Raw genomic sequence first — 24,807 nt, 5'->3', positions numbered from 1 at the left:
ACGCGGCCCGAGGGCGGAAGTAAGAAAGTTGCCGGCGTCCCGAGCCGAGTTGGCGGCACTGCGCGCGCGGCGCGGCGATGGGGGGCTCGGGCAGCCGCCTGTCCAAGGAGCTGCTGGCCGAGTACCAGGTGCGCGGGGCGCGGGGCGCGGGGCGGGGCTGCGCGCGGGCGGGGGCCCGCTGACCCTCGGCCCTGTCCCCCCTCCAGGACCTGACCTTCCTGACCAAGCAGGAGATCCTCCTGTAAGTGCCTCGCGCCCCGGACGCGCTGGAGACGGCCTCGGGGGGCTCGTATCCCCCCCGCGGGGAAACGGAGGCCTCCCGCGGCGGGCGGCGGGGTCCCGCCCGCGGGCGGCGGCGGAGCCGGAACTGGAGCCCCGCGCGCGCCCCTGGCCCGCGGGCGCCCCCTGCTGTCCGCCCGCCGGGGGCGCAGCGGGGCCGCCTCGGGCCAGAGCCGCGCGCCCCGCGCCCGTGCGCCCCGCCGGCCTCTGCGTAACGGACCCCCAGCCCCAGCCCCGGGGCGCTCGGCTGACCGCCGCCTGACAAAGCCACAGAAGCCTTGGGGGGCCAGGCCCCCGATTCCAGGAACCGTTAGCGCTTCTGGAGCGCCTCCCCTGCGCTCCAGAAGTCACCCCACATTGCCTGATTTTAATCCTCCTGGGGGAGGTACTGGAGCAAGGAAACAGGTCCAGAGAGGTCCGGTACCTTTGCCTGAGACTACACCCCAAGCAAGGATTTGAAGTGGGGGCCGGACCCCCTTTCCTAGCCGTCTGTCTAGCAGTTTTATGTGGCCAGGGTTCCCCTTGGCGAAAGTAACCCCTGGGGTGGGGGGGCGGGGAGGAGATAGTTCTAAGGTCACTGCCTTGAGGAGCTGGAGATCCCCGAGTTTTGCTTATTTCTCCCAGTTCCTCTGAGCCAACTTGTGGCTCCTTCCCCAACCTCTCCATCCCCCCAGGGAGCTCTAGACCCTGTGCCCGGCGCACAGCAGGCCCTCGGTAAATACCCATGGCAAGAAGGGACTCCCAGCCTGCACTGTCTGGCGACCTGTCTCCCTTTGGCTTATCAAGCCGGATGACTCAGAAGTTCTCCTACAGGGCTTGGTTCCTCACCTGGGGGGTAATGGGCAGCAAGGCAGGCACCGCAGGGATGTGATGCCCAGGGGAAGGTGGGCCGACAGGTTCCCCTCCTCCTGCCAGAGCCCACAGGCGCTTCTGTGAGCTGCTTCCCCAGCAGCACCGGGGTGTGGAGGAGTCGCTGCAGGCTCGGGTGCCCTTGGAGCAGATCTTCAGCCTCCCGGAGCTCAAGGTGCCAGCCTCCCGTCATGCAGTCCTTGGTCCCGCTCTGCTCTTTTCTCTGCTTTAGCTCTTAATTTCCTGGGGGCCAGAGGGCTTTACCTAAATCACCCGGTGGAATTACCTAGAACGGTGCTTTTCAAATTGAGATTGATTCTAGGAACCTGTTCTTGGAGCTTCTAAAGAAGTTTGGCTCTTTAAGGGGAGCCTAAAGTCTTGAGAAACCCTGTTCCAGAGGCCGATTGCCTCTCTCCATAGGGCTGCTGTGAAAATCTCCACACAAAGGGCCTGGCCTAGTGCCTGTAACACAATTAGGGTTTGATCAAATGTTCTCTGTGCTTAGGATGCCTTCCCCTTCCTCCTGGGCCTCCAGGCCTAGCTGTGGTTTGACATCTGACCCCCAGTAGCTGCCCCTGCCCCCTCCCCAGCTGGGTCACCGGTCCTCCCGCCCTTGGCAAAGTGCTGGCATCCTTCCCCACAGGCCTGTGCTCAGGGTGCGGGCTCTGTGACCTGTTCCCTCCAGTTCCCTGTAGGGTTTGCGTGCGCCCGGGGCTGTGTCCTGTGGCGATCGCAGAGGCTCTCTTCCTAGGCGAACCCCTTCAAGGAGCGGATCTGCAGGGTCTTCTCGACCTCCCCAACCAGAGACAGCCTGAGCTTCGAGGACTTCCTGGACCTGCTCAGTGTGTTCAGCGACACGGCAACGCCAGACATCAAGTCCCACTATGCCTTCCGCATCTTCGGTGAGGGCCGGAGGAGCCTCGTGGGACCCAGGGGCTTCTGCAGGGTTTTCCAGGTGGTGCCCCTTGGGAGGTGGGGGTCATCCCAGAGGCCTCAGAGCTCATGCCCAGCCACATCCTTTCGGCTCTTTAGATTTCGATGATGATGGGACCTTGAACAGAGAAGACCTAAGCCAGCTTGTGAACTGCCTCACTGGAGAGGGGGAGGACACGCGGCTCAGCGCCTCAGAGATGAAGCAGCTCATTGACAACGTGAGCGCCGGGCCCAGTGGGGTGGCCCGGGGAGCGGAGGGAGGCCTTTGGCCTGACGCGCTCCCTTTCCCAGATCCTGGAAGAGTCCGACATTGACAGGGACGGGACCATCAATCTCTCCGAGTTCCAGCACGTCATTTCCCGTTCGCCGGACTTTGCCAGGTATGATCGCTGTCCCATCTGTGGCATCGGGGCCTGGAACGTTACCATGATGGGGACGGTGCCCAGGGAGAGCCGCCTGCGTCCCCTGAATATCTCAGGGTAGCTGTTCTCTCAAAGACGACTGACAGATGGGAGACACGGCCCGTTACAAAGGGTCTCAGGGTGGGTAAGTTCAGGTTCGGTTAATCTCCTCTCTCAGCAGAAAATCCATCCCATTCTTCTCTTGTTCAGCTCCTTCAAGATCGTCCTGTGACACGAGCCGCGGCCTGGCTCCCAGCTCCCCGTAGAGTAACCCCGCCACCGCTGGGCTGTGGCCAAGGTTACACCCTCTGTTGCCAGGGCCAGCCCAGCTGGCCCAGTCGAGCTGGCGCTGTGAAGTCTTGTCCCGGGCAGGGAGGGGCCCTCCGTGTCGGGGCCTCACCCCTTCTCACTGCCACTGTCATCGCTCTGTTTGCTTCTACTAATCCACAATAAAGCTTTAGAAGTGTTGCTCCTGTGTGTGATGCTAGAAACACTGGTCATGAGGAAGGACTGGACTCCTGGGAGACTTGGGTCGTACCGGGCCTGACTAACCGCTAAAGAAGGGGCCCCCAGAAATACAAAGGGTACATGGGGGAGCGAACCCTGCTGTATGCTGACTGGTGGTGGTGGTTACATGAATTTCTACATGTGTTAACATTATAGAACTGTTTATAAATGATAATAACTTACTGTATGAGCATTTTTAAAATAAAAATTTTTAAGAGTTAAACAAAAAACTCTGTTTCCCTGCACCCCGACCCCTGGACGGAGTGAGGGGTTGAGATGTCGTCAGCCAGGCTAGTCTGGTTCTGGCCCACGAGCCCCTAGAAATAAGGGGTTTGGGATTCCCCCCAGAACTCAGAAGACTAGACCAGCCTCAAAGAGCAACAGTCCTTTTAAGAGGAAGGGATCACGATTCCATTTCAGTTCTTTCGATTTTATTTAAAAAAAGGACAATATAAAGTGCATTTTAAAAAATGTATAAAACACATATAAATTCAAGCCCTTGTGCTGGGCAGTGTCAGTCCCTTGGATCAGAGGCAGGTCAGGTGTGGGGGTGCAGGGGGACTGGGTGGATGAAAGAACAGGGACACGGGTTTCCAGCCTGGGCGGAGGGAAGGAAGCAACAGCAGCCTCTTCTAGAATCCAAGGGAAAGGCCAATGTCGGCATAAACTCTCCTGAGCGCACACTGCCTGCCTGCTGTCCAGTGGCCATAGCCTGATACAGGCCGGAAAGGTCCAGAGGTGGCTCGAGCCCAGGGCCCCGTGAGGGCCATAGCCAGCTAGCTCTCCGGTCCCTGAGGCGTCGGGGCGATGGCCGTAACAACTCCGCCAGCTGGCCGGGCAGGTCCCACAGAGCCTGAGCTGGCCCCTGGCACTGGCATAAGGCAGAGATTCCAGCTAGTCAGAGATTCCCAGCTCTGTCTCCAACCACCACGGTGAGTGGTGGGTTTCCAGAGCCCCCCGCCAGACCACGAGGCTGGGGGCTGGGAACCAGAGCCGTCCAGTAAGGTGGCACTGCATTGTCTCTCCTCACTTCACATTCTCAGCGGTGATTTTTAAACAAAAGGCTCAGTTTCCATAAGGAGCGCTGTTCCGCCCACGTAGGCAGACACCCATCTTCAGCCGGTTCCTCCGGTGCCACGGCTGCGGGGTCGGAGCTGCCTCACTACTTGAAGAGCACCCGGCCTGCTGGCCCCACCGCTCCCGAGGGCTGGGCACCGCCTGCCACAAACAGCAGAGTCCAGCCGGCCCCCTCTGAGCATTCACGGCCGCCCGAAGCCAGGGTGGCCTCCTCCAGAAGTCAGCTGTCACACCACCGAGTCCCTGATCTCAGAGCCCAGGCGCACCCGGGGCCGGGGGCACACAGGGGACACCTCCACGAAACTGTCGTGGATGCTGAGTGGCCTCTTCTCGGACTCGGTGAAGACCTGGGGCCCCGGGGAGTTATCCGACAGGGCCTGGTAGCCTCGGTGGTCGAGTGCCGTGCTCGGGGGACCTACGCCGTTGAGAGGCCGGGTCTCGGGGGGCAGCACCACGGGGTGGGTCTTGGGGTGCACGCTGGCACACTCCCCCTGCTTCAGGAAGATTTTCAGTCCCTTCTGGTGTCCGTAGAGGAAAAATAAAATCAGGAGCACGCTGACCACCACGAACAGCACGCTCATCACCAGGAACTCGGTCCAGTAGGACTTGTCCGCGCCCCAGCTGGCCTTGCCGTGGGCTGGCGCGCTCACCCGCGACGTGTTGATGATGACAGGCGCTTTCCCCCTCCGGTCTACCACCGTGCCCTCCACCTTTGGGCAGTAGCTGGCCACCAGCTGCTGGAAGTCCTCCTCTAGTGACCAGCACTGCAACACCCCCAGCTCCTGCTGGCTGCCCACCAGCAGCAGGTCCCCACTGGGCAGCACCCTGAAGGAAGCCGAGCCATTGACAGGGACCCCGTTGCTCTGCCAGATCCGGGTCGCCAGGTTGGAGAGCAGGGGGCAGGCCAAGGTGTTCACCGTATTGGGCTGGAGCAGGACCTGCTCGCATGGCTTCTCGCCTGCGGGCAGGAGAGGCACAGACGCAGGGTGAAGGGGGCCTGGCGTCCACGGCAGCCCCAGCTCACCCACCTCCCTCTGGGGGGGGGGGTGCCCATCACTCCACGATGGCAACTCGGAGGACTTCGGGGATTGTGACTCTCACATCCCGGAACCTTGCTCGCAGGCTTGGAGGGCCGAAGACGGGAAGACAGGCATTTACTCCCACCAGTGCCTGAATTCAGGAGCCTTCTGAGCAACTTGGGCCCTGCCTCGCTTACCTGCTGACACAGCAACCCGGGATTTGGCCGCGGACGTGTTGCAGAGGTCCTTGGTGTCAGCCCCCTCGATGTTCTGGACCCATGGCCTGAGGACCAAAGAGAGTCTGGGATAGGCCGGAATCCCCCGTGGGCCCGCACCCCTACCCGAGGGGCAGCCCTGCAGGTGAGGGCCCAGGACTCAGGGGCCACCAGGCCCGGAGCAGGGTGAAAGCTGGGCCAGCATCTCCTCTGTCGACAGAGTGTTTATCTCAAATAAAAGTTACTATAATACTCCCCTGAATTACGGAAGCAGCAGGAGCCTTTAGAGAAAGTCGGGAAGGACACTGGCTCTGCATGTATACAGTTGACTCCCTCTGCTTTCTGGGTGGTTGTTTTTTTTAATTTTCACCCCAAAATATGTTTGGTTATTTTTTTCAAGTTCTCATGGTGATTCTCTCCAGGTGGTGGGATTAGGGGGAGTTATATTTCGATTGGGTTTACCCCCATTTTCGAAGTTGGCTCTCTGAATGTTTTATAGCCCAAACAAGTTATTCCGCAAACAGCTTTGAACGGGCCCGTGAATGGCCTGGTGCACAGCCCTTCCTTTCTGCTATTTAAACACTCGCACGCAGGTCCACACGCACAGCTGCGACGCTTCCTAATTTTCCAAATCACGTCCCCCGCTTACGGGCGGGTAAAGCACACAGTGTATTTATTGTCTGAACTACAACACCTCTGCGGAGCTCGTTACTAATTACGCCCAGACAGTGGGCACAGACGAAGCCCTGCACTGATCCTACAGGGGGCCCGGGGCGGCTGCTCTGGGAGGGACAAGGGAGAAGGGGTCTCACCTGGAGGCCACCTCAGGGTGATAGAGGCTCACGTGAAGGCACCTGGAGCCGCTCCAGGCGCAGTAGGGGTCCCGGGCCAGGAGGCAGTCCCCACAGCTCCGGTACAGGTCACAGTTGGCCACGGGCACCTGGACTACTCCCAAGTGGGAGGCCACATACAGCAGGCCCTGCACAGATGCCAGGGTGAGGGGCAGGCAGGGGCGCACAGGGCCCACCCACAGCCACCCACAGCCACCCACAGCCACCCCTGGCTCAGGTGCCCAAACACAGCCACTCCCAACGGCCTCCTCTCACGCTCCCGGGCACCCCGCTTTCTGACAGCTTGGCAACGGAGGGGCACCCCAAGCGCGCTGGCCGGCCCGTCCCGCCCGCTTACCCCGTTGGGGTCCAGGAGCAGGTTCTGCACCGGCTGTCCGGGCGGGAAGACCTGCACCTCCTCGACGATGTGCACCGTGGGGCCCACGTCCACCGCCTTGTGCAGCCGGCCATCACCTGCAGCAGGCACAGCGCTCAGGCCCCGGGCAGAGCCTGCTCCCCACACCCGCAGCTATGCCCCCCCCCCCGCAGCTATGCCCCCCCCCCCCCGCCTCCGAGCCCGCCGGCTACGGGCACTCACTGGTGCCCAGGAAGAGAATGTCATAGGTGCGGTTCAGGCCCCTGACGCGGTGGACGGCCACGCGCTGGTAGCCGGCCCGGGGCTGCAGGAGCAGCATGCGGCCTCGGACCTGCCCGTCCATCAGAAAGTGGTCCTTGAGGAAGTTGAGCACACGGTCCGGGAGCTGCAGGGAGGAGTTTATCTTCCTCTGCCGGGTGCTGTTGGTGATGCACTGCAGGAGAGGGTGATGGCGTGAGGCCAGTGACACGCGGGCCGGGGGGAGCAGGGGCACCCATCCTGCCGGGACCGCCTCTCCAGGGGACGGCCGGAGGGTCCGCCCCACCCTCGGAAACCAGGGCGCACCGCTTGCAGGTCTGCAGAGCCAAGGTGCTGGTCTGGAGGCCGCGGGGCAAAGCCCGGGCTGTGGGCACCCAGGGGCCCCCACCGGCAGGTTCCCCGGCTGTGCGCTCCGGGCCCCTCCCCCAGGCCTCGAGCGGCACAACCACGCTTCCTGCTCCATCAGCATCCTCTGGCTGACCAGATGGCCTGGTGGGGGACATGAGGTGCCCACAGTTAGTTCCCACTGATTCTCTCTGTAAGAGCCCTGAGATTTTATTTTATTTTTTTAGTCTATCTTTATTGATTTCAGAGAGAGGAAAGGAGAGGGAGAGAGAGAGATAGAAACATCAATGATGAGAGAGTCATTGATTGAGCCCGCAACCCGGGCCTGTGCCCTGACCGGGAATCGAACCCCGATCGCCTGGATCCCAGGTCGACGCTCAACTGCTGAGCCACGCCCGGCCGGGCAGCCCTGAGATTTAATACCCAGGAAGGACCCTCAACCCGTGAGGTGCAGGGACCGGTGATAAACACCCAGCAGAACGTTGCTGAGATGTGCTCCACACCCCCCCGTATGCCGTCTCAGCTCTGCTCTGGGGGGAGCCCCTCAGGCTGGAAGGAAAGAAGAAAGAACTCTCTCTCCAAGTCCTGGCCATTCATCACTCAATAAATAAATAAGGAGCTCACAGCAGAGGGGGAGGCACCCGTGAGCCGACAGGTACAAAGGCCAGCTGGGCCCTGGCCAGTCTGGCTCAGTGGTTAGAGCGTCACCCCTCAGACGGAAGGGTCCCGGGTTCGATTCCAGCCAAGGGCACATACGTCGGTTGCAGGCTCGATCCCTGCCGGTCGGGGGTGTGTGCAGGAGGCAACCAATCAATGTGTCTCTCTCACATCGATGTTTCTCTCTGTCTCCTCTCTCCCTCTCTCTGAAAAGCAATGAAAAGAAATATCCTCAGGTGAGGAATTAAAAAGAAAGGCAAGCTGGGAGTGCCCAGGTGGGGATGCGCCTGCCCCACCCTGAGACAGGTGTGAAGCCATCTGACAGTCATGGTTACATTAACCCAGTGGGACAAGCAGGCCTGGGCTTTTGTCCCCACTTTTAAGATGAGAAAACAGACTTGGAGCAGCCAAGTGATCCCCCATCTACCCGGCACCCTTCCCCGCACCCCACTGCTGGGGGCAGTCCTCACCGAGCCGGGCCTGGGCGTGGGCACCTGGTAGGACACCGTGTGCCACTGCAACGTCTCCCGGTTCACCTCCTTGTAGAAGCCATCAAAGACCCTCTGCACGTCCTTCATGGAGAAGACACAGACGGCAGAGCCCTCTGTGGTCCCCCTGTGCCTACAAAAGAAACGGCCAGTTAACTGGGAGCCCTGAGGCTCAGCATGAGGCCGGCTCCTGGGCTCGGGCCCCAGCCAATCCCTCGCCCTCCCATCCCCGGCTAGGTCCGGGGACCCTACCACTGGGATGTGAAGACCCCATAGAAGAGGGTGTCCTGCCAGTCCTGGGGGCTGGGGCTCAGCGTGAAGACGTCCTGCAGCACGTTGAACGGGAAGCCGTCGTCGGGCCGCAGGCACAGCAGCTGGGCCTTCAGGAAGGACGTCCAGCGCTGCTGCAGGATCCGCCCTCCACCCTCGTCGCCCTGGGGGAGGGAGAGAGAGGCTGGGCTCAGACGCTTAGGCCGGGGGCTGCATGCTCCTCAGTGTCCCCTCCCCAGGGGTAGCTGAGACTGACACCAAGGAGGGTGGGCAAGCCAAAGCCAGGCCTGGTTCCCATTTAAGACCAAGAAGGCTTGGAGGTGCCCAACCGGTGTGGCTCAGTGGTTGAGCGTCAACCCATCAACCTGGAGGTCAGGGTTTGATTCCTGGTCAGGGCACAGGCCTGGGGTACAGGCTCCTAGATCCCCAGCAGGGGGCAAGCAGGAGGCAGCCGATCCATGACTCTCATCATTGATGTTTTGCTCTCTCCCCCTCTCCCTTCCTCTCTCTTTAAAATCAATAAAAATATATTTAAAAAAAGACTTGAAGGCAACATATAGGCGCCACTGCAGGGCTAAGTAAATGCCAGTGTTTTCCTTGCTGTGAAATCCCACGAAACAGGACAAAGGGGCATCTACCTACAAATATGGAAAGAGGTCTTGGCTTCCTGCAACCCGGGCATGTGCCTCTACTCTTCTGTTCTGCTTCACATTTTTCACATAAGAGGCATTTTGACTTAAAAGGAGAGAAACGCCGTTAGCGAAGCCGTTCCTCCTGGAGGGCTAGAGAGAAGGTCACAGAAGCGGGACCTCCCGGCGTTTCCTGACCCCGGACCCGGGGAGCCGCAGGGGGCTCCGGGTGGCCCATGCCCCTCACCTTGCAGACGCGGGCGATGCGGGACACGACCGTGTTCTCAAAGAAGTCAAACTCCTGGCCGGTCTCGCTAAAGAAGAAGTAGATCTTGTCATCGCCCCCGTCGAGGCTGCCCAGGCTCTCGGGGATGTGGGCCGAGGCCACAAACGCTGGGTCTGTGGGGCGGGCAGGGGTGTAGAGTCAGCCCAGCCACCCCAAGCAGGCGTCTCAAGCAGGCGAGACTCTGCTCTCAGGCCCTGCTGGGGGGCAGGCCCGCGGCTGGGCAATGCGAGGGCTTCACCTTGGAGCCAGTTGAGGGAGCTCTCGGTCTTGGTGACGCGGCGGCTTTGGCTCCGGGAGATGACCGGGTCATTCCCCTGGAAATTGCTGACTGTCCCAGTGTAGAGTTCGCCATCTGCCAAGGAAACATTCCCATGGGAACGGCCTCTCAGCAGGGCCTCCTCTCCCGCTCGGGCAGGGCCTGCAGGGACCCCAGCCAGCCCTGCCCACCTCTCTTGGGGGTACACAGAGGAGGGAGGGGGAAACTGGGAGAAGCCAAAGCTAAGGGCAGCCCAAGGGCAGCCCAAGGTCACACCTGCACATAACCCCCATGGAGGCCCAACACTCACCAACCATGAGGGCCGTGGACTTGAAATTGGGGTCAAAGGGACAACGACCCTTGCCATCTTCCAGGAGGACGTTCCCCGCCGGGTCCCGTGCCAGCGTGAAGTTTTCCACACTCTGCGGGGGAGCAGACAGGCGGGCTCAGGGGCACGCCAGGGCCGGAGCGGGCTCGGCAGGAAAGGAAGGCGATGCTGGGAAAGGCGACTCTGAGGGGTTGGGGAGAGGCCCTCCCCATCTCAGCACCCAGGGCTCGGTGCTGGCACCGCCTGGCAGGGACCTCTGGGTGACCCACACCCCCCCCTCTGCCACCTGGGGCTGGGCTGCAGGGCTCAAGGAGCCTCGCTGGGCCCTGCCCTGCACCGGCAGCCAGAGGGGGGTGCTGGAGAGCAGCTCCCTGGGGCAGAAAGCGGGGACGCTCCCGGGCCAGCTGGACCGGGGAGGGGTACTCACAATGTAGGTGCACACGGGGCTGAAGGCCCCGGTGCCGCAGGTGAACAGGTGGGTGCTGTTGAACGGCAGGAGGATCTTGATGTAGTTTTGACAGTCTCGCTGGGGAAAGAGGGGGAGGGTGTCAGGCCCACGCCGGCCACCAGGGGGCACCACCGAGACCCAAGCCCAGTGCAGGGTGTGGGTCAGGCCTTAGGTCTTAAGGTGCAAACCCACGGTCCCTCCAACCCTCGGGGGGCGTCAGCCACAGCCCAGAGCAGCCCGAACCCAGCCCCAGGCTCATCACGTGTGAGTCTAAGAGCGTCTCCGGCCCAGCTTCCGATTGCTCCCCCAAACCTCTCTCCTCCCGTGACATCTTCCCTTTGGCAACCCCACCCCCTTGGCTGCCGAGGCCCCAAACCTCCCAGCCAGCCTCGAATTCCCATCTCTCACCCCCGGCATTTTCCCATCAGGAAATCCTGGGGGCCCCGTCCATCTTCAATACATCGGGAATCTGACCATGTCTCCCTCCCTGGCCGGGGCCACCATCACCTCCCGGACCTCGCTGGTCTCCCTCCCTCTGTCCTCGCTGCATGGAGGCCGCTGTCCACCCCTCTTGACACACCTCAGGCCATGTCACCCCTCTGCTCGGCCCTCCAGGGGTTCCCCCAAACACCCCACTCAATAAAATCCACAGGCCTGCTGTTCCTCCGGGTACCCCACGGTCCACTCCCTCAGCACCTCCTCTTCTTGGCTCGGATGCCACTTTTTTTTTAATGAAGTGTGAACCTGACCTCCTTTTAAACAAACTGACTTCTGCCTGTTGCTCTTTTCTTTTTTTCTCACAATTATATCTCCAGTGTCTAAAAGCACCTGGGCACTGCCCGGCCAGGATGGCTCAGTGGTCAACCTATGAACCAGGAGGTCGCGGTTCGATTCCGATCAGGGCACAGGCCCGGGTTGCAGGCTCCTCGATCCCCAGTAGGGGGGCGCCCATGAGGAGGACTCATCACTGATGGGGACACTAAGGCTCAGAGAGGCAAATCTACTTGCCCAGGATTCAGAGCCAGGTCCGAAGCCCGTGCCCTGCCCACCACAGCTGGGGGCACCTGCGCCCACTCCTGCTTCGGTCCTAGGTCCAGGTCCCCTACCCTCCACCGCAGCTGAAGCCCAGGTCGCCTTCAGGTGGCGGCTCACCTGTGGGTCCTTGCCCTTGAAGCTGCACTGGTACTTCCTCTCGGCATCTGCGCTCCACAGCAGCTGGGGGACAAGAGGCGGCAGGTGAATGTGCACCTGGGAATGGAGGGGCCACCTCCCCTCCACCGTGCTCCACCCAGCTTACCCAGCCCCGGGCATCGTCTCTCACCTCCTGGTACTCCCCTCCCGGCAGGAAGCTGGCGGTGCTGTTGAGCGCGAAGAGTGCCTCTCGGGCCCCCACGTACAGGGTCCCCCCGTCCCTGCTCAGCAGAAGGGCCGTGTAGTTGGAGATGTTTTCATTTTGGAATCTGAGCAACGGCCGCTCTTCAGAGCCTGGGGAGAGGAAGATGGACATGACTCGGGGGCCCCCGCTCCCACAAAAAACCCAACCTCTAAAATGGACCAAGGTAGGTCAGCAAGGCAGTGGGTGGCAAGGGGCCGGGCTCACAGGGAAGCAGGATTCCCGCCGCGCAAACATTACGCAAGGAACAGAGGCACAGAGACAAACGGGAAAGGACCTTGATGACACAGCACAGCTCACGTTAAGGAGAAATCGAAACCGTCTCAATGTCCCACCGCTGGGGGCTGGGTGGAAATCAACCCTAATACTTCACTGGACGGAACATGAGCAGCTGGTAAGAATGGTGTGTGTGTGTGTTTTCAGAAACCCCAGACAGACAAACAAAGTTACATAAGAAAGGCGTGGTCAAAAATATGCCGGGAACTAGCCCAGCCAGCTGGCTCAGCGGTTGAGCATCGACCTAGGATCCAGGAGATCGGGGTTCGATTCCCGGTCAGGGCACAGGCCCGGGGTGCAGGCTCCTCGGTCCCCAGCAGGGGGCGCGCAGGAGGCAGCCGGTCAATGACTCTCATCATTGATGTTTCTCTCTCTCCCTCTCCCTTCCTCTCTCTGAAATCAATAAAAAGATATTTAAAATAATAATAAAGAAATAAATTGCAAGGGTAACCAGATAGAGCGGCAGAAAATTTTTGGAAGAGGTGGGGAAGGGTGGGGGTGCTACACAGCCTTCCCCCACCCCCCACCCCAATCCTCACCCAAGGATACTTTTTCCATTGCTTTTCAGAGAGAGAAACATCGACGTGAAAGAGACACATCCATTGGTTGCCTCCCACACAGGCCCCAACCGGGGCCGGGGATGGAGCCTGCAACTGAGGTGCGTGACCTTGGCCAGAAGCGAACCCGGGACCGTTCCGTCCGAGGGCTGACGCTCTAACCACTGAGCCAACCCGGCCAGGACTAGTTATCATTTTTGGATGCTACAGGTTACACTTGGGTGATGCACAAGCAATCAATCAGGGAGGAGTTCCAGGGCCACCGTCTTGTGCTGGGAGTGGCTGATGGATTTGGAGAGAAATTGCTTTAAAAAAATTCTAAGCAGCTGATATGAAAAGGAAAACAAGCTTTCGGAAGCAGCCACCCTGCCCAACCTCAGGCATCTCCTAACTGACCGGCGGACTCCGACCACGCAAGCAAAGAGCCGCACGAAGCGCAGGAAGCAGAAGGCCGGCCACATGCCAACAAAGCAGCTGGGAAGACGGCCCCGTGTTTGTTTCCACGGTGAGTGGTTTTACATACCCCCAGCCTGGTTCCATAAGAGTGAGGAAACACAAAGGGAAGAAAGCAATGAAATATAAACACTAAAATCCGGAGCAGAGGAAAATTAAAACAAGTCTGAAGAAAACATGGAAACCGGAGAGGAAGGAGATTCCCACGAGCACATCACAGGTCCTCACACATTTAGTGCTGAGCCTCCCAGCAGCCGAAGAGAAAAGGGAAATGAGTCTATCTTATCCTCACTGTCCAAGAGGAGGAGCACATACCAGGGACAAGCCTCGCCCCTAGAACCTGGGCTGCAGAGTCCTGCCTTGTGTCCAGAGCCTGAACTCTCCTGCTGAACCACACAGGGCAGCTGTGGTCGGAGGAGTTAAGGCCTCTCTTTGAACAAGCAAGTCCAGAATCATGCCAGACTCGAGGTCTTTTGCCTCAAATTCCCGACTCCTCGATACTTCCTATGGGCACTCTATACACCAGGAGGCCCGAGGAAAGTTTCCAGCACAAACCTCCCACATCTTGCAAAGCAAAGCTTCCCAGCACGCTAGGTCCCGATTACGTTGCTCGTGCTTTGTGCCGATGAGCTGATGACCCGACCTTTCTGAGCTCTGCTCCCAGCAAGAACCACCACAGTCAAGAGAGCCTTCCCGGCCCAGCCGGTGTGGCTCAGCGGTTGAGCGTCAACCTATGAACCAGGAGGTCGAGGTTCGATTCCCGGTCAGGGCACAGGCCCGGGGTGCAGGCTCCTCGATCCCCAGCAGGGGGCGCTCAGGAGGCGGCCGATCAATGACTCATCATTGATGTTTCTCTCTCTCTCTCTCCCTCTCCCTTCCTCTCTCTGAAATTAATGAAAACATTTAAAAAAAGAGAGAGAGGACCACCAGAGGTCCACTTGGGGGGGTGCTTCGCTGAATGTGTTGCAGACACTAACTCCTAGCACGCCCTCAACAACCCCGGGAGGTAGGGGCTGCCGTTCTCTCCACTTTACAAACGAAGAAATGGGAGCTCAGAGAGCTGAAGCGACTTACACAAAGCCACACAGCAGAAAAATGCGGCTGCATTGGGAGGCTGGCTCGGGAGGCCTCCTTGCTGAACCCACAGCCTGCAAACTGCAGGGTGGGACAGAATCACGCACCCGGGGGATCCCAGCTCCAGATCCAGGGCCTGCCTGGCTCTGATGCCTCGGACCCAGGACGGGGCCTACGACTGTGCAGTTTTCACAGGCTCCCAGGTGATCCTGGAGCAGGAGGCCCAGGCCCGAGGGCCACGCTTTGAGAAGCGCCGGCTGGTCTTCCGTAGGGCAGTGCACACGTCACCTCACTCGTGTGACCGTAAAACTCCCAGCAGCCTCACAAGGAGTCAGCGAGGCCAGGGCAGGCGGCTGCTGTGCGGTTCCCCCCTTTTGCTCCCATCCCCCCAGTGTCCTGAAAGCAAGGGCTGGCCCCAGTGTGCCCATCCATGCCAACCTGCCTGCAGAGGGGACCTTAAGCCTGGGTGGGAGGCTGCTCTAGGCCTCTGGCCAGAAAATTCAGAAACGCTGAAGGTCAGAGATAAGAGCTGAAGCCCAGGTGGCAGCTCGGCCCCGCTCAGGCCTGAAGGGAGCGGAAACCTGCCCAGGGTCACGCAGAGCGGAGCAGAGCCCGGATGGAGGAGCAGCCAGGGCTCCAGGTGCCCAGCCCAGGTCCGGCCCAGCCCTCCACCCAGGCCAGCTGCTCCAGGGCCCCCACAGCTCCTCCAGTCGCATTGGGAGCACAGGGACATGGAGCAGGGACACGAAAGCCTTGGGGAACCAAGCCAAGGCCACCTTCACACTGCGACTCCCCACTCTGGGGACACTCCTCCTATGTCCCCTTGCCCTGGGCCTCTCAGACTCAAAGTCCTGAAGGCCTGGCCCCCACCGTGGACTTCACTGGGGCTGGCTTCCCAACTGGGCGTCTCAACGAGACGGACCAGAAGTGCAGACTCTGGAAGCAGAGACCGGGGTTCACACCCCGCCTTCGCCAGCAGGACAAGCCAGTCGCGCAGCACCTCGGAGCACCGCTTTCCTTATCTGGAAAATGGGAATAATTGCACCTCACCTCACGAGGTTGTTAGGAGAAAAGAGGAGATTACGTATGTAAATCACAGCAGGCCTAACGAGCCGCGTTTGCTGACGGCTCGCTCCGAACAACTGCGCGCACGTTCCCCGGGGCTGGCGCGGGGTCTGGCACACGACCAGCGCTCGAGTGGATCCAAAACAAAACCCCAAAGCCCTGCAGGAAAATCCAGCCCAGCCGGGGAGCAGGGCGGACGGGAGCTCCGCCTCCCTTGTCTTCCAGCTTAATTAAAAACGCTGGGGCCCGGCGATGCTAACTCGGGGCTGCCCCTGGTCACAGAGGGGCTCAGGGCGGGTCCCAGGGCAGCGGCTCGGGCGCGGGAAGGTGCCAGTCACGCGTGGGGCGTGCGTGCGTGTGCGCGTGTGTGTGAGCACCGAGGTCCCTGCCCCATGGTGCTCTGAGTGGCCCCCTCGCCACCTGCACCAACAATACCTGGGTCACCCCGAGTCACAGCACAGTGTGTCTGAGCCGGCCCTGCCTGAGCTTGCCCGTGTGTGTTTGTGTGTCTGTGTCTGTCTGTCTGTCTGTCTGCACACCCCACCGCAGGGCTTGTCCATGCTTGTGTGTTGGCTCCGGGGTCCTGTTTATGCTGAGGTGACAGGGAGGGGGTGCAGGCTGGCACACACCTCGGGGTCGGCCTTTAGCGTCTACGGAGGCTGCCGTGTGTGCGACACCAGGCTCCCCGCTCGGCCACACTCACCCTCTACCAGCCCAGTACAGAGAAAGCCAGGCCGCCAGCGGCTGTGGCCACTTTTTCCAGGCGGGACGAAACCTTTGCATGCACCTGGCAGACAGGCCTGAGCCCGGCGGTTTGCCCAGGGCTCCAAGGAGGCCGGATAGGGGCATCCTGGGGCTCCTCTGACAGGTAGGGTGAATTTGGGGACACCTTCAGGGCCCCGCTCCCCATTACCAGCAGGAAGTGATGCGGGGACAGCTCAGGCCCCAGCCTCACCTAGAGGTTCTGACCTCCCCTGTGACTCAGCCGGAAGCAGGAAACAAGTGTGGAGCTCTCAGGAGTGAGACTGGAACAGGGCTCAGCACCACCCCCACCCCAGGCAGTCCCCACCCGGCCAGAAGGGTGGTGACTCAGAGCCCCACCCCACCTTTCTCCACACAGCTGACCTGGCCTTCACATCCCGCCCTCCACAGGCCCCGGCAGGATGAGGCCGGGAAGCACCAGTTTCCAGCCAAGTGGGAGCCACGAAGGTGTCCGGGGCAGGGGAGGAAGTCCCTTAGCCCTCAGCTGGGATGACAAAGTCCCAGAGATGGTCTGGACCTGGGACAGGCCCTGAGACCTCCCAGAGGCTCAGCAAAAGCACCTGCTTCCCCGGAGACACATTGGACCCTTGGACCCACTGGTGTCAGCAGGACCAGCACCTCCAGGGAGAGGTGCTGACTCAGTGACTAGGGTGGCCAGTGACCCAGACGCATGCCCTCCCTCCACAGTGCCCAGGGCAGGGCAGCCTCATGAGCCAGGAGCGGTGAGCACATTCTGCCAGGCCCACACCGGTGCCAGGGCAGAGTCCCCGACAGGGAAGTGGGCTCGAGTACCAAAAGTCCTCCCGCTGGACTGGGGTGACCGAGACAGAGGCGGGAAGGCAAGGGGGCCCAGCCTCATAGCATCCAGCGTTCCTGGGTACACGAGGGTCTCTGCTGTGGCCCCCCTGGAGCAGGCCCAGGGCTCCTGCCAGCACCCCAGGTGGCCCAGCCCCTCACAGACCACCCTGTGCCCCTCTGGCCAGCAGGGCCCTAACCCAGGACCTGTCATGAGCTGCCCTCACCTGGGGAGCCTGACCTCTCACCACCCCACCAGGGACGCTCTGCGCCCTAAGGAGCCCTCCTCTCACCACGTCTCCTCTTTTCTAAGGATTCTGGGGCCGCCAGGCATAAACGCACTCAGCTCCCCACTGCAGACCGAGCTCCGCAGCACTAACCTCGGCCTCCCAGAAAGCAGGCCTTTCCCTCAATATTTACCCCAGAAATACACGTGCCTCCCTCCTCCCCTTTCTCAGCCAAAATCCTTTCAAGAAGAGCCGCCCAGCGCCGTCTCCGTCTCTGGCCTCCCACTCCCTGGAGTCAGGTCTCAACCAGCCCCACGCTCGCCAGGGCCCAGGCATCGACCCACGGCCAGGCCCCCGCTTCCCCTCCTCCAGGAGGCCTTCCTGAACCCCCACCCCTTCTCCATGCGCCCCCCCCCCCGTTTCCCGCGCACCCCTCCGATGCATGGGCCCCACGGTTTGATGACGGAGGGGCTTTCTGTCTCTCCCGCTCGGCTGAGAGCAACTGTCCTGCTCACATTTGTGGCCCATACTTTCATCACCTGGCCAGGCGGGTGCCAAGGAGGTGTTCGATAAACATTTGTTTCTGTTTGTTTAATCGTCACCTGAGGATATTCTTTCCATTGCTTTGCAGAGAGAGTGGGGGAGAGAGAGAGAGAGAAACATCGATGTGAGAGAGACACACATCGATGGGCTGCCTCCCGCACAGGCCCCGACCAGGGCTGGGGATCGAGCCTGCAACCGAGGTTCCTGCCCTTGGCCAGAATCGAACCCGAGACCCTTCAGTCCGTGGGCTGACGCTCTAACCACTGCGCACGCCAGCCAGGGCTGAACTTTGTTGATTGAATGAATGATTGACAGAGTCCTAAGTCCCCATTCGGATGCTCCAGTACAGGGAGGGGCCCCAGATTCAAAGGGGGCAGTCGGGAGGCCCCGAGGCCTCACGCTCACACTGCCCCAACTCTGCCCCTTCCCCAAAGCACCCAACAGGCTGTCCGGGGGTCCCAGGGTGCAGACAGAAGGGTGAGAGCCGAAGGTGCTGCAGGGAGACAGGAGAGGCCACAGGGACCGGGAGGCCGGTGCGGGAGGCCGGTGCGCGAGTCCTGACTTTGCACCAGCTGTGCAGCCCCAGACCAGCAGCTGCCCTCTCTGAGTGGGAGCCCCCTCGGGGTTGCTGGGAAGACCCCATAAACGCAGCACGTGGCAGTGCCAAGCCCTGCTCCTGGGCTGCGGAGTCACCGGGCCCTATCCATGCCCCCCACCCCCACCCCCACCCCATGCTAGCTGCTAAATGGAATGGGGCCCAGCTTGCCGGATCTTCACAAGAGCTAAAAACCTGGATTTTTATATAAAACTTCCTGAATGTTAAATATTGGTGACCGATTCGAGCTTTTCTAAAACACTCAGAGGCCAAACAAAATATATCTGCAGCTGGCTCTGGCCCGCTGCCCCCAGGACGAAGCGCCTGTCTGAGGCGTTGAACCCGCCCCCCCCAGCGCCCCCCCCCCACACACACACCATGCTCTGGGCCAAGGCTGCTGGGCTGGCCCTATTTCCAACCGGGGCAGCACCATCAGGGGCCTCAGCTGGATCCTGCCCCATCCAGGGATTGACCTCAGCAGATTTCATTACCAGATGGAAACACATAACCCATCCGTTATTCAAGGCTGGGCTGGGTCCTTTGGCTGCTTTTTTTGCACAATTTGCACATGACGCGGGAGGCAGCTGTTCCGGTGGAAAGAACGTGGCTCCCGTGGCTGGCAGCTGTGGCTCGAGGCTCAGCCCCCAACCTTTCTAGCTGTGCGACCCTGACAGTGTGAGGTGGCTTCTCTGAGCCTCAGTCCCCTCACCTATAGGAGATGGGACAATGCCACCGCCTCCATAGCCCAGGGCAGGGCCTGGTCACTGTGGGCCATCCTGGGAGGCTCCCTCCCTCTCGCTGTTAGCATCTGTCTCAAAGGATGGGCAGGGGACAGCCAGAAAGGAGGCTCCTCTTTAGGAATCCTGATAAAACGAGGTTTCCGTCTCCTGTCCCCGCTGATCCCCCCTCGCCACAGGGCTCTCCAAACCCCCCTGGGCTCTCAGGGTGGGTGTGCTTCTGAGATGACCCACGAGTGCAGACCACAGAGGTCCCACGGAGAACAGGTCAGGCCATAGGCCTGGGGCCCCCGGCAGCTCTACATCTGTTACCCATCTTCTAGTGTCTCCTGAGCACTGAACACTGGACGCAAACATGAGGACACCAGCTGTGTCCCCTAAGGGCTGGAGGGAGGGCCTTGGAGTGGGGATGGTCGCGTAGGAGTGGTGGCCAAAGAGTGACCAGGGAGAGGGCACAGGGCTAGGAGCTGGCCCTTGGGAACGGCAGGAGATGCCATTATGAAATCTCAGGTGTATGTCCCAAGACAGCTACCTCTGTGTAAGCCACTCTCCACCCTGAGCACAGGGGTCGCTGCCAGGACAGGGAGGTCAGAGTGCGAGGAGGCAGGGGCAGGGCCAGCCGGGGGGAGCCACAGGCGCCACTGAGGGCAGGTCCACCTGGACCACCTGGACCTCGGGAGGAGTTTGCTCCACTCGCCCCCAGGGCCCTTTCCACTCATCCTGAGCACCCGTGGGGGTGGGGGGTGGGGTCTCAGGCCCTGAGAAGGGGCCGTAGGAAGGGGAGATTGACAACAGGCCCGAGTCCAGCCTTTTCCTGCAGGCCCTGTGCCACCTTCAGTCTCTTCTCTCCGGTCTGGAGAAAGATGGAGCAGGTGTATCCAGATGTGCCCCAAACATTGTGCAAGCTCAGAGCTCTGCCAGGCTGGCACACAGGCATTTCGACACCCAGCTGGGCGTGGGTCACGCAGAGGTCAGCGTGGAGCCAGCGAGCGCGGGGCAGGGAGGAGGGCGGTGAAGCCCAGGCCCGCGCAGAGGCGGCCCTTAGGAGAAGCCAGGAGCCCTTGAAAAGGTGTCTGCATGAAGCAGGACCGCCTGTCACCTTTGCCCTCTCCCCCAGGGCGGTGCTGAGGGTGTCTGCACCGCGTCCTGCCCTGGCCTGGCCGTCTCCACACCTCGCTGTCTACCAAGCGAGTGCAAACCACCTCCCAGGGCAGGCGGGCGGGACGCGTCCACCGGGGAGAGCAGGGGCTCCTGCCTTTTACTGGGGGGGCCGCCCGAGCCAGGCTGGACCTCCACACTCTCCCCCACCCCCCCTCGAGATGGTTCCTGCTCCTATTTCCATCTGGCCCATGTGAAAAGGGGCCTGGAGGAGGCAGGAGTTTGCCCAGGCCCTGCAGTGAGTAATTAAGGCCTAGTTAGCCCTGGCCGGTGTGGCTCAGTGGTTAGAGCATCAGCCTGCAGACTGAAGGGTCCCGGGTTCGATTCCATCCAAGGGCACGGACCTCAGTTGCAGGCTCGATCCCCGGCCCTGGTCTGGGTGCATGCAAGAGGCAACCAATGGATGTGTCTCTCTCGCATCAATGTTCCTCTCTGTCTCTCTCTCCCTTCCACTCTCTCTGAAAAGCAATGGATTAAATTAATTAATTTAAAAAGAAGGGCTAGCTAGTCTTCCACACCGGGCCATCAGCACCCACACTTACAGCTCCGTCTGTGCAGCTCTGGGCCACGCAGATGCCAGCCCAAGGGACAGAGCTAAAGACATACCCTGGTGGGAGACCAGTAATCAGGCCTCATACGTGGCCTGTAGCAGTGGGGGCTTCTCGGAGCAGCTGTGACCTTTGTGCAAGCTCTGGGTCAGGGGACAGCTAGCTGATGTGCACCCGTCCTCTGGGCTCAGTGGGGTTTTGTTTTGACCACAGGGTGCAGGCCTGTGGATTTATTCCCAATCTGGTTTGGAAACACTGTGTCCAGAGAACTTCCCAGGCAGGTGCTTCAGGGCAGGAGAGAAATTAATTAACTCCTTTTAGTTGCCCAAATAAGGGGACCCAATAAGACTTCCACGCGCCACGGGGGCAGGTTTTCATTTCTTCCCCTCGCAGCTCACACACCCGGGCCATTTATCGTCTCCACTCAGCATCTCTGCTGCTCCTGACACAGCAGGAACCCTTGGTCTTGGAAACCCAGACCTCCCGGCTTCCAATGCGGCAGAACCCAGATTCCACACACCTTCTCCGAAGCGGCCCTTTCACAGAGACAAGCCGCTTCCGATGAAGGTCTCCGAGTACTCTTCTGACCCTGGAGCCCCCAGGAACCTGACAGACAGTAATGAGGGGTCCCCAGGAAGGATGCTCCACATCCAGGGTTTGTTGCAAACCATAGACACGCACAGTCTCCAGGCATCCAGGCCCTCGGGGGCCTTGGATGGGAATTCAGGAGGGGAGGGCAGGCGGCAGGGAAGGGCGCGCGGGGGTTCAAGTTCCACACCTCTCTCCCTGTTCTGAGAGGAAGGGGCCCTGGGGCCTTGTGCCCAGTGTCCCACGGTCACCATGGACCTGCCCAGGATGGGCAGGCTGCCTGGAACATCTAACGAGCCCCCAGGGATGAGGCAGGAAGCCGCCTCGGGCCACGCTGGCAAGGTGAGCCTGGTCAGTCAGCGGAGAATTCCCCTCTGGGGCACCCAGCCTGCATGCAGAGCGGAGGGGCGGGGGTACCCAGGGCCGGGAGGAAGCCCGGTGGGGCGGGCACTCTGAGCTGTGCTCAGCTCCCACGTTCAGGTGCCAGGATGCTGCTAATCCATGCCAGGGCTTGGCGGGACTAGAAAAAGAAATCCCAGCCTCAAGAACACAAGGGGAGATCTTTTCCCCCCAGAATCCACAGCCGGGAGAGCAGGATACAGCCCGCATCTCAATCCCTCGGCAGTGCACAAAATGCGTGTCATCTCGGGGAGTGGGGGGTCCTCACAGGTGAACCCCAAGTGTCTCAGTCTTCGTGGGGTTAGGACTTTAACATACGGATTTTGGAACGACACAGACATCCTGACCGTGGCACCGAGTGACCTGTGCGGGGGATGCTGGTGTGTGACAGGAGCCCTACTATGGCCTTGCGGTGGCCAAGCATTTAAGAAAGGGCCTAGGTCTTGGGTAACAACTGCAAAGTAGTCTCGCTGCTCTCAGAAAGCAGATTGCTCTCGGTTCCTCCTTCTGGTTCCCCAATCTAGTCACCCTGTGAATGGTCCCCATCCAGTTCCAGAGCCGGATGCAACAAGACCTTGCGCATCTGACATGCCCCCTGGGCTAGCCCAGCTCTCGGGGGGCCATACGTGGAGTCGCTCCAGCATTCGTCCCCACCTCATTGCACCTGCTCCCAAAGCTGAGAGGGTCTGAGAGCCAAGGGGAGCTGTGGCCACAACAGAAAAACACAAGCCAGCAGGCCTGGGTCCGGATACACGTTTGAGCCTCACTTAACCAGCCGGAGCGCCCAAGGGGCTGTGGCCAAACCAACACGCCAGCAAGGCCCTCCCCCCGCCTGGCAGAATCGCCCCAGTTCCAGGCAGGACACGCCGGAATGGAGCCTGTGTCCCCAGCCCTGTCTGAAGGACTTTTCAAATGTAAACCTTGACCCGGGTGCTAGTATTAACCCCATTTTACAGATGCAGAAACCGAGGCCCGGAGAGATTAGGCAGCTTGCTTGGGGTCACATAGCGGCCTAGGCAGGTTTTGGGCCAGGCCACCTTCTCAGAGCTGCCGGGCCCCCGTTTCCGACAGGGTTACTCGGGGCCAATGGGTTACTCTGAGTGCTGAATCTGCTGCTTTTTCGCCTTTGCAAGTGAAATGCTTTTAGGGGTGGGGATGCTGTAAGGAAAGGAAGTCTGTTTACGGTTTCAGGCTGCAGCCTTGAGCTAGCGGGTAGGTCCTCACCCCAGTGGGACAGCCAGCAAGTTCAAGGGCTTGGCCCAACAACATCCACTGGGCGCTTGTAGACGTTACGCCCATGCAGTGCACCTAGTCTTGTGAGCTCTCCAAGATGGGCTTGCCAGGCACCTGGGACTGTGCCCATTTTTCAGATGAGCAAACTGGGGTTCAAAGGAGAAGGGGCTTCCTTGCGCAGTCGTAGAAATGGGTTAGAATCCAGATTTCAAAGAGGAATTGGAAAAGCAACCAGGTGAAAGGAGAGGGGGGTAAGGAGAGGGGAAGAGCAGAGGCCTGGAAAGGGAGGGGACCACGGAGGCAGCCGTGCACCCCAGGAGAGGGACCCGGCCCATGAGGATGGCCCTCCTGGGTCACTCCCAGGACCTTCCTGGCTTCCAAGGCCTGGGGGTCTCGGCGCCCAGACAGCCCCCACCCTTAGTACGCTGGCTCCCAGGTCCTGGAGGGGGGACCCCACCGTGTCCACCAGAGCGCAGGCTCCCCAGTCCTTCTAGGACTCGCTGGAAAACCAAACCCCGGTGTTTACAGCCGCGAGCACAGCCCCCTCCACCCCCGGGGGCGGCACCGCGGCTGGCTCTGGTCAGCATCAAAGACAAGCAGATGGGCAGGCGGACCGGCGGGTGGCCAGCACCCGGGGGTGGGGCGCCCCACGAGCAGGGGAGCCAGCGCGGCCGAGGACCCCTCCCCCCGCGTTAAAAAAATAGCAGAAAGGGGTCCGGGCCCCAGAGCCCCCCCCTTCTGTCCCTCCCTCCCTCCCTCTGCCCGCGCGGCGCTTGGAAAGCAGGAGGGGGTCCCCGGGCGCCCCACGTCTCCTGTGCGCCTTTGTCACCGCAGCCTCCGCACGAGGCGCCGCGGGCCGCCCCCTCCTCCCGCCCCGCGCCCCGCGGGGTCCCCGCACTCACCCAGCGGCAGGCTGATCCGGGGCACGAGCGCCCGAGCCGCGGGCGGCGGCACCAGCAGCACCAGCAGCACCCGGAGCAGCAGCGCCAGCGGCGTCCCCGGGGCCATCGCGGCGCGCGGGGCTCGGACGGCGGCGTCGGTCTCCTCCCGGCTCAGGTGGCTCCACCGGCCTCTCAGGCGACGGCCCCGCCCCCGGGACCTGGGGGTTGGGGTTCGGGTCACGTGGCAGCAGAGACCGCTCCCCTCCGCCCCCCACCAGCAGCGGCCGCGAGGTCCCGGTGGCCCAGCTCGGAGGCGGCGGCGCGCGGGGAGGAAGTTCCCGGCCTCCCGCCTCCTCCTGCCGGGCTCTGCTCCCCGCCCTGCCCGTCCCTGCTTCCTCTCTCCCTCCTTCCCTCCCGCCCTCCCTCCTTCCTGGGCGCTGCGGCCTCGGGGGGCGCCAGCTGGGTGCGCGCCTGGAGAGGCCAAGCCCGGGGATCCGTGGACGCCGAGGCGGCTGGAGCGCGCGGGGGCGCGGAGCCAAGTGGAGCCGCAGGTCCCCACCCCCACCCCCAGACCCTCCACCGCAGCCCCGGCCCCCTTCCGGCTGCTGGAGGGGGGGGGACCCTCTGAGAGCCGGAGGTTTGGGAAACCGTCCCCTGTGCGCCTCGCGAGGGCCTGGCCCCCTTTTTTCCCCCGCCTCCCCCGCGAATGCTCCTGGCACCCACTGGTCCGTGACCGAGTGCGCTCGGCCGAGCTCCTGCCCACGCCGGGGCCGGTGGTGTCTCTGAGCGTAATTTCTGCACACGGGTCAGTCCGCCCGAGGTCTTGGCTGCGCTCACCGCGGGCCCCGCACTTAGCCCGGGTCCCTGCGGGGCGTCCGCAAGGCTTAGAATTCTGCGCGCACGAAGCCAAACCTCGGGTGGGAGGAGCGGGCCAAGATGAGCTTACGTGGAATAATAGGATTTAATATACAGCCAAGGAGGTGAGACCTTCTCTGCAACCTGCACGTGGCCAGGCAGGAGGCAGGACTCCCTAAAGCAGGAGGGATCCCAGAGGCGCCCCTACGGGCCACCC

At 61.4% G+C, this 24,807-nt stretch overlaps 2 protein-coding genes across 2 annotated transcripts; one reads left to right on the top strand and one right to left on the bottom strand.

Moving 5' to 3' along the window:
* The first annotated feature begins 46 nt into the window (after positions 1–46).
* CIB1 (calcium and integrin binding 1) lies at positions 47–2,930 on the top strand. The gene is made up of 7 exons (XM_087829247.1): positions 47–128; positions 207–241; positions 1,195–1,303; positions 1,880–2,030; positions 2,161–2,279; positions 2,353–2,441; positions 2,673–2,930. Exons 1-7 carry the CDS (start codon positions 78–80, stop codon positions 2,692–2,694), a joined length of 576 nt encoding a protein of 191 aa, XP_087685373.1. The 5' UTR covers positions 47–77; the 3' UTR covers positions 2,695–2,930.
* Positions 2,931–3,383: 453 nt separating this feature from the next.
* On the bottom strand, positions 3,384–23,985 carry SEMA4B (semaphorin 4B). Its single transcript, XM_087829246.1, has 14 exons — positions 23,757–23,985; positions 11,773–11,936; positions 11,604–11,666; positions 10,431–10,529; positions 9,986–10,097; positions 9,658–9,771; positions 9,381–9,532; positions 8,487–8,668; positions 8,217–8,367; positions 6,709–6,919; positions 6,469–6,584; positions 6,093–6,259; positions 5,263–5,348; positions 3,384–5,004 (listed from the first exon to the last, which is right to left on the bottom strand). The coding sequence occupies exons 1-14, from the start codon at positions 23,860–23,862 to the stop codon at positions 4,274–4,276; spliced, it is 2,454 nt and encodes an 817-aa protein (XP_087685372.1). The 5' UTR covers positions 23,863–23,985; the 3' UTR covers positions 3,384–4,273.
* Between the last annotated feature and the right edge of the window lie 822 nt (positions 23,986–24,807).

Source organism: Miniopterus natalensis, chromosome 22 (assembly GCF_054644295.1).
Source record: "Miniopterus natalensis isolate mMinNat1 chromosome 22, mMinNat1.hap1, whole genome shotgun sequence".
NCBI lineage: Eukaryota > Metazoa > Chordata > Mammalia > Chiroptera > Miniopteridae > Miniopterus > Miniopterus natalensis.
Note: the sequence above shows the minus strand (reverse complement) of the source record. Positions and strands in the feature narration are given on the sequence as shown.